Consider the following 13,328-nt stretch of genomic DNA (forward strand, 5'->3'; position numbering starts at 1 on the left):
CTTGTATGATGCTAAACAAACTTAACAGGTTCACCACGCCACACAAAATACATGAAACAGCACAAGTGACCAGAGTTTTTTACATCAGTGTGACTCGCGGTCAGATGTGACATCTGACGATTCACACTCTGATTCCAGTTTAACTGGTTGTCTCTTCTCTTTTTCTTTTGAATGTTGTATCAAAAATCCATAAACCTGCAGTAAGCATCGGGAGACAGTGGGCTAGTCAGGCCCTATTAATATTTCATGAGGGCTATTCTTGGATCAATGCTTTCAAAGGACCAATTTCATGATTTATTCAGACACAAACAGCGCGCCATGTTTGCGGTGACGTGAGGATGATGTGGTGGTCTTCACTTCGGCCCTAGATTGTTGATATGAGGGCAGCGGCGCTCAGTTCTCCGGCAACAACAATCGGCACAAAGATGGCTAAAATGTGAAGCTTTCAGAACGAATCCCTGTCAGATCAAACATTAGCCACTAGTGACATGTGGAGCCAGGTTTTTACTCAAAAAGCTGCAGGGGGGCAACTTTGGCTCGCATTGGGAAAAAAAAGTGATTGCATAGAAGTGACAGCATAGTCATAATGAGTCATAATAGTTACTAAGGGTTCTTTTTTTACACTTTAATACTTTATATCCAGAGTAGTTGGCTAAAGACTGAGAAAGAAGAAGGTGAATCAAAACAAAAGGCTGCTTATCACGGTTACAGCTCATCTGTTAACCTTCATTAAAGAGGTGGAAATGATTAGCAGAGAAACCAGTAGGGGAATATATATCACAGCAGCATAGAGTAATGTATCTTTATCAAATACAATCATCCCAAATACAAACGAAGAAGCAAATATTGAAGATCAAGACCATGCAAGGAAACCCTGCGAGGTTAAAAACCCTCACGAAGCAGCGCAGGTGGATCTTTATACGGCAAACACAAAAGAAAGATTGGACCAGTGCTTGTGGTTGTACATGGAGCTGATAAATATTCTCCTCAGTTAGCAGCCGTATCCACACAGGCCTGCAACAGACAGCCATTTTCTTCCCTACACAGAACAACCTAACAATTCCCTTTGATCAAGCTCTTGGCAGCAGTTCAGACCCTTGTTCTCTCCATTTTCTTCTTGACCATAAAGATGTCTGAAAATACATTTTATCTACAAAAAAAAAGGCTATTCAAATCTTTCAAATTGTTAAATGACTGCCCATGTAACACTGTGAAAGCCAAACCTATTAATTTCATCATCATTACTGAAAAAAGAAGCAAATCTGAGGGACTGGAGTTATTTTATGTGACTTTGTAGACATAAAAATGCAGGTAAATCCACAAGTAGACTCCTGGGAATCAGACACATCTGTGAAAGGGACATGACAAGAGAGGGAGGAAAAAGGAAAAGTCAAAGCAAGTGAATGTGGCATCGAGGGACAGAAACAACATTTACAAGAGAAAGCCTGCAGCCTAGAGGAGAAAGGTGACAGCAGGACACGGAGGACACTCCAGAAACTCGCAGAAAACCACTGAGTAGAGATCACAGAGCCGGGACAGTGGAGACGGTTCAAGCCCCCCCCCCGCCTGGAGCAGCACGGCCAGCGCACACACACCTCCATCCTTATACATATCACACACTCGCTCATACAGCTGGACTCCAACAGCCAGAACTAATGCCCCCCACACACAAAGAACACACACCGGCAGAGGTTTTAGCAGAACAAAGTGAATGTGACTGAATGTGCCCCCGAGCAGTCACGAGCACGCTAACACAGAAACTCACAACACACGCAGCAGGTGACGGTATCAGGATGCAATGAGCCGGGAGGAGCGTGTTAACAGGATCAATTAGTCGGGTTTGGGGTGAGGGGGGGACTTCATAATCACAGAGTCTGGCTATTTTCTGTCTTTGAGTCCATTTGTGATGTTTATTTATCATCTTACTCTCACACGACTCGTGGAAATCAGAAACACAGTTCAATGAGTTTGCTGGTGATTTCATCTCTGATTTAGCATTAAATTATCAGGGAGAGCGTGTAGTAAATCCCCAGCGGTGCACGTGTCTGCTTTGAGGTTATGAAAGGCAGAGGTGGAGTCGGGATGCAGGCTGGCCCTCCTGCCTGCATCCACCGGCCCGTTCCTGCCGCCTGCTGAGCAGCAGCAGTCTCCTGTCAGCGTCATGGGGCAGGAAGCATGGGGCTGGAAGCTTAATCTGCAAATAAACAGCTAGAAAAGTGTCCTACCTGATGGACTGATGAGAATTAATGCATGGCTAGTTGTTATGTCCCCTCAATGACAAGGCTGTCCTGCTTAAAGGGGACCTATTATGAAAAACAGGTTTTTTCCTGCTTTAACATATATAAAGTGGTCTCCCCTCAGCCTGCCAACTCAGAGAAGGAGGAAAGCAACCAAATTCTACAGTGTCTGTACAGCCGCCCGGATGATCCATCCAGTGTGATGTGGATCTACAAGCTGTTCAGATTCTGCTCCCTTTCGTTACGTAACCAAAATGCAAACCACGCCCACAACTAAACACCGTGTCCTAACTGCATGAGAGCGTCCGACTATCGCGTCGCACTGCGTGACATCGGACGCTCTCTGTCCATCTCCCTCCAGCAGCTGCCACTTTATTGAGGTTTTTGTAGTGAAATGAGGAGGAATCATAGAGATAACTTCTCATTTCAACTAACTAGATCAGCCGTTCCTCGTCCATGACCGTTTCCTACAGCGCTTTCAACCGGCTTTCAACGCGAGCGACAGGAAGAAAATAGAAGCAGGGCGTCCGACAAATGTTCAGCTCAAAACGGCCAGTTAGGATAGTCCAATAGAAAATAAAGCAATGGAATTGATTTTGTCACCGACGCTCGCTCAAATCGCATGCAGTTAGGACACTGGTAACTCCACCGGCCGGAGCTTCTGCCATTTTTTCGTAGCGGTGTATCGCGTCATTCAGGCAGCCAATCAGCACAGTGCCTCATTATCATAGCCCCGCCCACTCAGAACCCTGCATAGATAATGAGGTTAGAGAATGGGATGATAAAGACATGACTCAGAGGCTGAATGTCTAATTTATTTAGAAAAAACAATCAAAAGCTTGTTTTTAAGACATTCAAGGCCTGTTTAAAATAGGTATTAGATGACATAATAGGTCCCCTTTAAGCCGAGACAGAACCCCAAAACATCAACTTAGTGTTTATTTGATTCGTTCCTTTCCCATTAAATATTCAGATATAATTTAACCACCACTTCTGTAAAAGATGGACTTTTTTTTAAATTGAAAGTTGCTGAGCTCATCTAGTTGTTGGTAAAACTACCGAACCAACTCAAGCATCCCGGGGAGGAGGTGGGGGGTCCGGGCTGGAGATCCAGCACCTGTGAGGGGAGGCCTTACCTGGTAAATGTCTGACAGGCTGCTGCTTCCAGAGTCGCTGGTGATACTACATCCTGAGTGGCTGGAGGAGACGTGGGTCACCTGTGGGTGTAAGCCGTCAGCCAGGTGAAGTCTGCTGAAGTCTGCAGGGAGCTGCACATACACACACACACAACATACACACAGATGGTCAGTATCGGCCGAGCCAGCAGCTGCTGCGGACGCTCACTCTGACACACAAGCTGACGGCCGGGCGTTTGGACACAGCTGTCCACAGCTGTCCGCAGCTGCACGCCGTCTTTCACCTCTGTGAGGATGTTAGAAGTTAATTATGAACACAAATGTCTTCCCCACTGGTTCTCTTTGGTCATGTCTATCGTTCGGAGGTGAAACCAGGCAAGCTGGCTTTTGCAAGGTATGAAAACCTGCAACGTGCTCCTTCTCATCTTAACTGAAAAGTGGCTTCAAACACGTTGTTCACTAAAGAATAAGATTAATTTATCTCAGTATTTTCAGTCATTCCTCAGGAGTAATTATTACACAATGAAATCGGAGGAGAAGTATTTATTAGTGACACTTTAAAAACTCAAGATTTGCATAAAAATTGTTACTAAAACAAAGAAAAGCTTGACAGAACTGGTCATGATGAAGAGACGCTCTCCTGGAGCTTAGGTTTTAATGTATTTCAATGTTACTCTGCCAAAGCACAAACTTAAAAAATCTCATATTTTACTAAACGGTGTCACTGAACAGAAACAAATAGTTTGGATAAACACGTAAACTAGAACTGCTGCATTAAGACGGTTCCTGATTAAAGTACATAACTTGACTGAACTGAATAAACATCAGGCAGAAATGAGGGAAGCCCCTCTGAGTAATCCACGCTGCATAAAGTAACCGCTATAATTAGCAACGCTGTAAATGAGCCGCGCGCTTCTCCACGGAGTTGACCCCAAAATGTAAAACACATCGGAAACCGCCCGCCAACATTTCAGCAAAGCAGACGGACAAAAGAAAAAAGAAGTGCAGCTGTTGGAAGTCCAACAGTCTGAACTGAGATTTTCTACTGATTTTATTTGGGCATTATTAGAAGAGAAAACTATTTTCATAGTTCTTTAATGGTTTTAAGCAAAAATAATTGTCTGCAGGTACTATGCCAATAAATGTCCAATTCATGTTTGATTAAAACTGTTGCATCTTCAATTTTTAAAAGACAAATCAATTAACTTATTGTAATTATTTGCCACGGGGATGAATTAGAAGTGCAATCCAACAGCGTAAACTGGTTCATGGTGTCTATACGTGTGAATATTTTATGGCCAAATGATTTATTTACAAATGTATATATTTGACACTCCACAGGGAGACTATTTGCAGCGAGCTACTTTCAACTCCACTTTTGGCTGTGGAAGATCATCAATATTTATTTTTAAACCCAAAAGTCAAATTGGGCCGATGCAGTTAGTGTTTCTGTTGTTGCTGCGGCAGGAAATGTGAGCCAAATCTAAACATCTGGAGAGTAGGTTCAAAGTTTTTCTGGTGTGTAGTTTGACAACTTTAAATTTTCTTCACTTTGAGTGTTTTTGTGCAGAACACACAATTTTAAATAAGCTTAAGGAAGAAATGACAAAGAAGGGCAACACTACGAGTTTAAAGGAAAGGTTTTAACTTGAGTTTTTTGTTTCTGGAATCATTAGTCTGGGAGTAAAAGTCGTCTCGTCTGTTAACAACTTTCCTCGGATGAAAGTTATACACGGACAACAATTGAAAGCGTTTAGATAGAAATCCATCTCTGGAGGCGGATTTTCTAATAAAATGATCCGGCATTCATTTTAATACATTTCTTTGTGATCCTTTGTTAAGTGTTGAAGAGTTTTGCTGCCAGGGGAGACTACTTTGGACGACGGTAAAAGAAGACGGACGATTAGAAAATGAGATGAATCAATTCACAAAGAGTTGGAGACAACAGAGTGAGATCCAGACAGTAGAGCTCCTGTGGCACTGAGGTGTGATGGGATTACACTGTGTCAAAGATTGCCATCATGTTTAATTATCTGGCTGGCTGCACTAACCAAAATGGTGGACCAGAGGGCCCAGTTTCACCCCCCCACCCCCAGGCTGCTATTTCCAATCCCCTTGTCTGGTTGATTTCACTACGAACGCCTCCAGCCGACTTCCACGTTATTATCACTGGCTGGACAATATATTGTGTGATGAATCTTTTCTCGTCCTTTCTTTAACTGCGAAACTGTCTCATCACATTTCCTTCTCATGACTCTTATGGTGCATTTAATCACACTTAGAGGTGAAGTTATGTTGGAGATGACACTCTGACTATTCATATTTATGATAAGACAGTTGTTGTCAGATCATTGTGGCTTTGAGCCACAACGTCTACTTTACTGTTATCTCAAAGGAAATTTACTGTGTACCCAGAGAGTGTCCACAATTTAAATTAATGGAAGCTGCAGCGCTTGGCGTCAAAAACTACTTGCGAGCTGCGCTGCTGTATTTGTACACGCTCCTTTACAATCAAACATGTCTTTGACTGTTTTTCTTTTCCCTCAGTGTACTCCAACTACACTATAATTCATAACCATTAATATACAAGTCTACAACTGAAAATAGCCCTGTGAAAATTCCGGATTGATGTTCTTTGAGTAGCCTTTGCGAGACACAGCTAGGCCGAGCTAACTAGTGTGCTTTTCTAAAAAAATTAAGAAGATTTGGGTCTAAGACTCGACAACAAGACAGGAAAGTCAAAGTCAAAAAATGTTGCGTTTGGTGAAAGTAAACACTAGGGATGGGCGGTATGGACTAAAAAATGTATCACGATCATTTCTGGCATTTATCCCGATAACGATAAAAATGACGATTAAAACAACCTAAACTAATTAAACTACACCAATTAAATTGAAATAATAAAAACCAATTAAATTAGTACACCTGTACTGCAAAACTTCTTTCTTTCTTTCTTTCTTTCTTTCTTTCTTTCTTTCTTTCTTTCTTTCTTTCTTTCTTTCTTTCTTTCTTTCTTTCTTTCTTTCTTTCTTTCTTTCTTTCTTTCTTTCTTTCTTTCTTTCTTTCTTTCTTTCTTTCTTTCTTTCTTTCTTTCTTTCTTTCTTTCTTTCTTTCTTTCTTTCTTTCTTTCTTTCTTTCTTTCTTTCTTTCTTTCTTTCTTTCTTTCTTTCTTTCTTTCTTTCAGGCTCATTTCTTTCTTTCTTTCAGGCTCATTTCTTTCTTTTTCTTTCTTTCTTCCCTCCTTCCTTCCTTCCTTCCTTCCCTCCTTCCTTCCTCCCTTCTTTTTTCCCTTCCTCCCTTCCTTCCTTCCATAAATCAGCTTTACACAAAAACGTCATCAACGGGAATTTATTGTTTTTACCGCGAGATGACAAATTCTTACCGCGGGGAATTTTTTTGACGGTATATCGTGAACGGTAAAATATCGTCCATTCCTAGTAAACGCACAAAATCAAACGCTATAATGTTAAATTAGAAAAGGCATCTTCTGAATACAAATCCCTGGCAGCGTTGTTGTGAATTCCAACTGCATACTGAATAAATAGAGGTGCACTGGAGCTGAATTAATGGAATATTTTATTCACTGATTAAGTACAAGACCTGCTATGTGGTTTTTGTCAATAGGTTCTTTAAATAATGGTTTAAATGTCCATAATAATAATGATAGCAGATGCCAGGAGGCCCCACCTCCTCTAAACAAACGGCTGAGCAGACACAAGCCCCGCCCCCCAGAAATAGGGGAGCCATACAGGGAGGGCAGGAGAGAGGGATAAAGGCAGGGGATAATCAACACTTAATCCTTTCTCTCTTCTCATTTAGGTCATATGTATGTCCGTCAATAAGGCGGTCCGTAAGCATGTGCTGGTCCTACGACCTCCGGCCTGATGGAATGCAGGCGACTGGGTGAAGCTGGCACAAGCACGATGACACACTTGTCAAGCTTTACCAATCAGCAGCAGGAAGACACGACTAAACATGCAGCCTGTGTTGTTAACATTAATTGATTTACACAGATCATGCAAGATGACTATTTATATTTGATAGGCAGAAAATATAATATGCAACTGCATGAATTTGTGATGATTCCCCTGTCTTTTTCTGTAAAGATCTCTCTGTACTTTCGTGCCCCAAATTCAGTGTTTTCTTCCAAAACAAATGAGGTCTGCAGAACTGCAAACTGAAAATTCATACAATCGGCTGTCACAGGGGGATTAAGCATTGCTCTAATGCCCAGGCCACAACACTCAGTTCTGCTTACATGTGAGCAGATGTGGCGCTCCTTAAATTACACAGTAGACCTAATGACCTAGATTGCTGTGTGGAAGCCCCGGCTGGTTCTCAATCTCTTCACCGTCTGTATGTGGACGGGTGAATATGTCCTGCTCCAAAAAGATGACCCATCATCTTTTGGAGCGGGATAATCAGCCTAACCCGGTGGACAATACAGTTGGATAGAACCTGCCACAAAGCATTCAATAGTGAGCCACGAGTTCCTTGGTGAAAAACCCTAAACAACAACAAATACATAAAGATGAACACTAATTCTGCTGTAGTGATGTGGAACACACCACATGTAGCCGCACCTTTTCTCATTGGGTGTGCAGGGGTGGTAAGGGGCCAAAGGCAGGTTTGACCTGTTCAACATCTGAACTGGAACATGTTCAGGGTGTCACCACCGTCTGACGGTCGACTTACTGGGAAAGCCGCTCAGGGCTCCCAGCAGTTCAGTAAAACCAGTAAGCTGCCAAGTTTATTTTATCCACACGAGGAATATTTATGCTGTGGTTGCATTTTAATCCCCCACCTCTGAGTGTGTTTTTTGACACTGTATTTGTACGATGATCCCCCACAAAATCACATGTCACTATATCTGATTGGATGTTAAGACTATGCTTTGCTGCTATTTGCTTGCTAAATGATTTGCTACATTTGCTGATTTGCTAATGGCTGGTACTTTTATAGACTGTATGTTGTCTATGTAAATCTTTTTGTGATGTTTGTTAGTGTATTTCTGAACTGTATTTTTATTTTTATCATATTATTTTTATTGTTTTATTGATCGGACCCCAGGAAGAGTAGTTGATGTAAACTACATCAGCTAATTGGGATCCAAATAAAATCAAATTAAACCTAAATGATAGTAAGATGCAGGAATATTAGCCCTTTCCAAAGTGGGAACCCCTTACATCATAAAAATCAAAGAGTTGCAAAAGAAGATGATTTCTGATTAAATGTCTCAAATTTGCATTTGATGCACAATTCAAATGTTTTATTTTTTAATATATATTTGTAATAAAATGGAAAAACAGCAAGAGTTGGAAGGCTAAAAGGGAGCACACACATACCCTGACTACGGAGGCAACTTCTCACTTTCCTGAGCCTCCAGGATCAAGAGATTAAAATCCCTTTGGCAGGGGATGTCTGATTAAATGGGTTTGATATGCTTTGCGGGCTTTCCCCAGTTACAGCTCGGACCCATCAGAAGGTCACGAGCCAAAATTTGACAGGAGGAGATGACTTCCCACAAAGACAATCCAACACACTTGGGCTCTGCTGTTTGAACAGGAATACCAAGTTTTTCCAAAGACAGTATGAAAGGATTCATGCTCACACTGTACCCATAAGGTCTGGTTATAAAAAGATCCATATGTATCTGAAGAATCAACATGAGCTGAACTGTGAAGGCTCAAGTCAGCAGCTGTCCTGCAGGAGTGAAAACAACATAAATCCATAAGATTGGAAATCTCAAGCCTTCACAAGTGAGCATGGAGTTGCACACATGGCAGCAAATGATGAAGAGTCTACTATGATTTTGCTATTACTGAAATAATATCCTGTAGCCGTTACTGAATTGGCCCATTGTGAGTTTCCTGCTGGGATAAATGAATATTTACTCAAGCTTTTATTTGTATGCTAAAAGCATAAGAAAGCGAAAGTCAAATGAAGGGGGTGGGGAGATGAGACAGAGGAATAATTATTGGAGGGGAAGCTGCATGTGTGAATGCAAAGTCATATACCAACATTTTGAAAAAGAAGGGAATCAATACAATGTCCCATGTTTAGCTTAACTGCAAAACATGTAACCAACTTCTTTAGGCTGAGAAACACAAGCCCAGAATACTGCACTTCTTTCTACACATTTCTCAGTAATGCCAACGTGTTACATTGGTCACTTTTGTGCATGTTTTGTTTAGCCTAATGTAATCACACTCAAATTACATTTGGCTATAGGAATACTATTCCCCTCCATCAGTCCCAATCCCATCAATTTGAATTATATGATGTATGACACCACTTATCCCATTTCCTTGTCAATAAAGGTAAAACATGTTTAAAAGATTTCAAGTGTTTCAGCAAAGGTCATAAGTGAAAAAACCTATTAGGGGTTTGAAGATTAGTAATGTCTAATGACAGCATAGAAATAAGATAACGATATTGTCTGGGTCAACCCATCTCAGTATATGCATATTAATACCGTATATCCTGCTTAAAATTATAGTGACTATAGGCTCAGCATGCTTATTTATGAAGGATCCATAAAGCAATGATCTGAGACCTCCCAGTGTCTGCTGGAGTAAAGCAAGGTAGTTGAAAAATGAACTGGATTTAGCCTCCTATGGATTGCTGTGTTTGGCTGCAGATCTCAAAGCCATGGCAATAATTCATAAGATTACAGACATGCAACAGTTTTAGAAATCCACACTGAATCTGATACAAATTAATTCATGTGAAGATTGGCAGAGGGATTACAATCCTGCAGGCCTCCCTGAGGGGAATCAGCACAAAGTGTGAGAAGAGGATGAGCTTTCTCATAAACAATGACTCTCTTTGGCTATTATAGGAATACTAAGGTCTTCTTTTTTGGGGGCTCGGTATCTTTTCTTTAAGATTCAAAAGCTATCCGTGAGTGTGACGTGTAGGCTGTGTTTGGCTGGTGTGTGTGGTCTGGTGTGTGAGTGATGCCAGCGGCGCTGACAGCCCATCAATCCGTTTACTGATCAAGTGCAGATCTGCAGCCGCTTCCAGCACCACGGACAGCGACACCCGCAAGAAACCAGCCAATCAAACTGTTTCTTTTTAACTATCACTGTGTATTTCATTGGAAAATAAACACCAAAACCAATCATTACTTTAAAAAAAAGTCAGATATTGTATCAATCACTGTCATTCGAGCTCCCAGCGACTAAAAGGTGGGATAAGTGAATTAGGGATCCTTCATCCTTAGCACACTGATACAAATAGTGCTTGATCTACTTAGAAATAAGTCAACTTTTTTCATGAGATTATTATGTAGATCAAGAAAGACTAGTCTTTGTATAAACTACTTAATTTTTTGTATGTAAATAATACATTTTGCAAGTACAGTCAACTTAATTGTGTTAAGTTTACCTTATCAAAATTAAGTTGACTTAACTTGCAAATGAATTTTGTACATACTAAAAATTAAGTAGTTTATACAAAGACTAGTCTTTCTTGATCTACATAAAAATCTCATGTGAAAAAGTTGCCTTAATTTTTTTAAAGTCGATCAAGCAAGATATTTTTTACTGTGGTTGTTCTACTTAAACAAATAAAGCATGTTTCATCTAAACGTTGGTCAATCTGCCCAATAGATTAAAATAGTTAAAGGAAAAGTAAATACAACAAGATCATTGCTTGTTGTTTGTGTGTAAATGAAAAGATTGCCTGGGATTACATAAATACTGCTTGTTAAGGAAACAAAATGCACAATGTCTTGTCTTTTGAACAAATGCAGATTAAGTTCAAAACTAGATGTATTCACGTAAAGCAACAAACTTCATTTTTAATTGTTAATATCACAGATGTAATTACCGGTATGTTATATTTACATGCGCTTAGGTTCATTTTTCTCCAGTGCAGCGACTAAAAGGTGGGATAAGTGAATTATAGGGATCCCTCATCCTTATAGCAGCATGACATCACCTTCCAGAAGCACCTTGATTCTGTGCTTGTGAGCCATCCTGTGGGTGTTTTTTTTTCCTTCCTAGTGATATGGATAATTTCATGGGCGCGTCTAGACCTGCAATCAAATATTTTGCGCGTCGTAAAACACAACGCACAACGCACAACGTAAAACACCAACGCAGAGTCTACGGCGTAGGGTACGCGGCGACGCGCAACGTACGGTGCGCGTCGCCGCGTGCCCTACGCCGTAGGCTCTGCGTCGATTTAACGCGGACACCATAATTCAGGCTTAAACTCGTCGATATAATACACATTTCTCATTCAAACGTACGAGAGCTTGGAAAACCACGGAGGCTGGTATTGATGCGAGTGTTTGCTCGAGCACATGGCGGCCGCCTTTTAGTAAAAACACACTGACACACATCGGAGTCGATAATCAGCCGGAGATCAATCCCCTCCTCCGTCCATTCATCTCCTAACAGGCTCGATAGAAATCTGATGCACGTCCATTTACAGGGGCCGGTAATCACATTGGTCATAAATGAGGAGGAGGAGAGAAAAAAAAAAGATGGAGCAAAAAAAAAAAACGCTGCTACTTACCGGGGTTTTATCTTGCTGGCTGGGGACTCCATTGCTGTCTGCTGCTGCTAATGGTTTCATAATGAACGAGTGAGAGCCGGGCAGAGATCTAGCATCCTCCCATCCTCCTGCAGGAGGATCCTCTCCTCAGCAACACCTCTCAGCCCCGAGAACCTGCTGCTTTTTCCACGGAAATAACTCAAAATAAATACCACCCCCCTCCCCTTTTTTTTACCCGAGCGGAGAAAAGCCAGCTCCGTCTCGCCCCGCGCACTCCAGCATCACATCATCTTCCAATCGACGCGCAGATAAGGAAAGAAGCAGGAAAAAAAAAAGATGAAGCAAAAAAAAAAAAAGATGAGAAAAATGGCTGACAGCACTTTCAACTCACGTTTGCTGCCTCCCTCCGCCTTTCCCTCTCTACTTCTCCTTCTCCCTCCCTGCACGCAAACTCCCTTCCTGCAGCATGAGGTTTGGGCAGCGATGCTGCTGCAGCTGCAGAGCAACTGGACCAGCAGCGGGTTGTTCAGCAGGAGGAGGAGAGGGATGTGTGTCAGGGCTGGGGGGGTTGGTGGGGGCTCCTCCCTCCCTGACAGGGATGCTGGAGCAGCTATGGCTGGCCTGCTTTTATTTATTTAAATTTTTTATTTTTTGGGGGGGGGTTGGGGGTGGTACAACAAATCCATGCAGAATATTAAAGTGAGGATTAGAGGTGCAGAAATTGAGTTTTTGGTTTCAGCAAAGGTGTTCAGAGTTGGTTCAGTCCACTCTGAATACTTGAGTTACACTGAAAAAAATAAATCTAAGCGCATGTAAATATAACATTTAAATCTGTGATATTAACAATTGAAAATGAAGTTTGTTGCTTTACATGAATACATCTAGTTTTGAACTTAATCTGCATTTGTTCAAAAGACAAGACATTGTGCATTTTGTTTCCTTAACAAGCAGTATTTATGTAATCCCAGGCAATCTTTTCATTTACACACAAACAACAAGCAATGATCTTGTTGTATTTACCTTTTCCTTTAACAATTTTAATCTATTGGGCAGATTGACCAACGTTTAGATGAAACATGCTTTATTTGTTTAAGTAGAACAACCACAGTAAAAAATATCTTGCTTGATCGACTTTTAAAAAATTAAGGCAACTTTTTTGCATGATATTTTTCTGTAGATCAAGAAAGACTAGTCTTTGTATAAACTACTTAATATTAGTATGTACAAAATTCATTTGCAAGTAAAGTCAACTTAATTTGGTAAATAAAGTCAACTTAATTTGGGTAAATAAAGTAAACTTAACACAATTAAGCTGACTGTACTTGCAAAATGAATTATTTACATACAAAAAATTAAGTAGTTTATACAAAGACTAGTCTTTCTTGATCTACATAATAATCTCATGCAAAAAGTTGACTTATTTTTTTTTATGTAGATCAAGCAAGACATT

The 13,328-nt window shown here is 40.9% G+C and overlaps 1 protein-coding gene across 12 annotated transcripts in view; it reads right to left on the reverse strand.

The window, feature by feature from the left end:
• Positions 1–13,328, reverse strand: part of LOC133446751 (rap guanine nucleotide exchange factor 2-like) — a 133,217-nt gene that overhangs the window by 33,634 nt on the left and 86,255 nt on the right. For 9 of the 12 annotated variants that reach the window (XM_061724806.1, XM_061724804.1, XM_061724807.1 and 6 more), the window contains one exon: positions 3,374–3,505. The exons of 1 other annotated variant lie outside the window; for it this stretch is intronic. In XM_061724806.1, the coding sequence (XP_061580790.1) occupies positions 3,374–3,505 (132 nt within the window). Of the gene's footprint in view, positions 1–3,373; positions 3,506–11,899; positions 12,284–13,328 lie in introns of those variants that run through there. 2 more of the 12 variants (XM_061724813.1, XM_061724814.1) reach the window with 2 other exon arrangements.

Source organism: Cololabis saira, chromosome 7 (genome assembly GCF_033807715.1).
Source record: "Cololabis saira isolate AMF1-May2022 chromosome 7, fColSai1.1, whole genome shotgun sequence".
Lineage (NCBI taxonomy): Eukaryota > Metazoa > Chordata > Actinopteri > Beloniformes > Belonidae > Cololabis > Cololabis saira.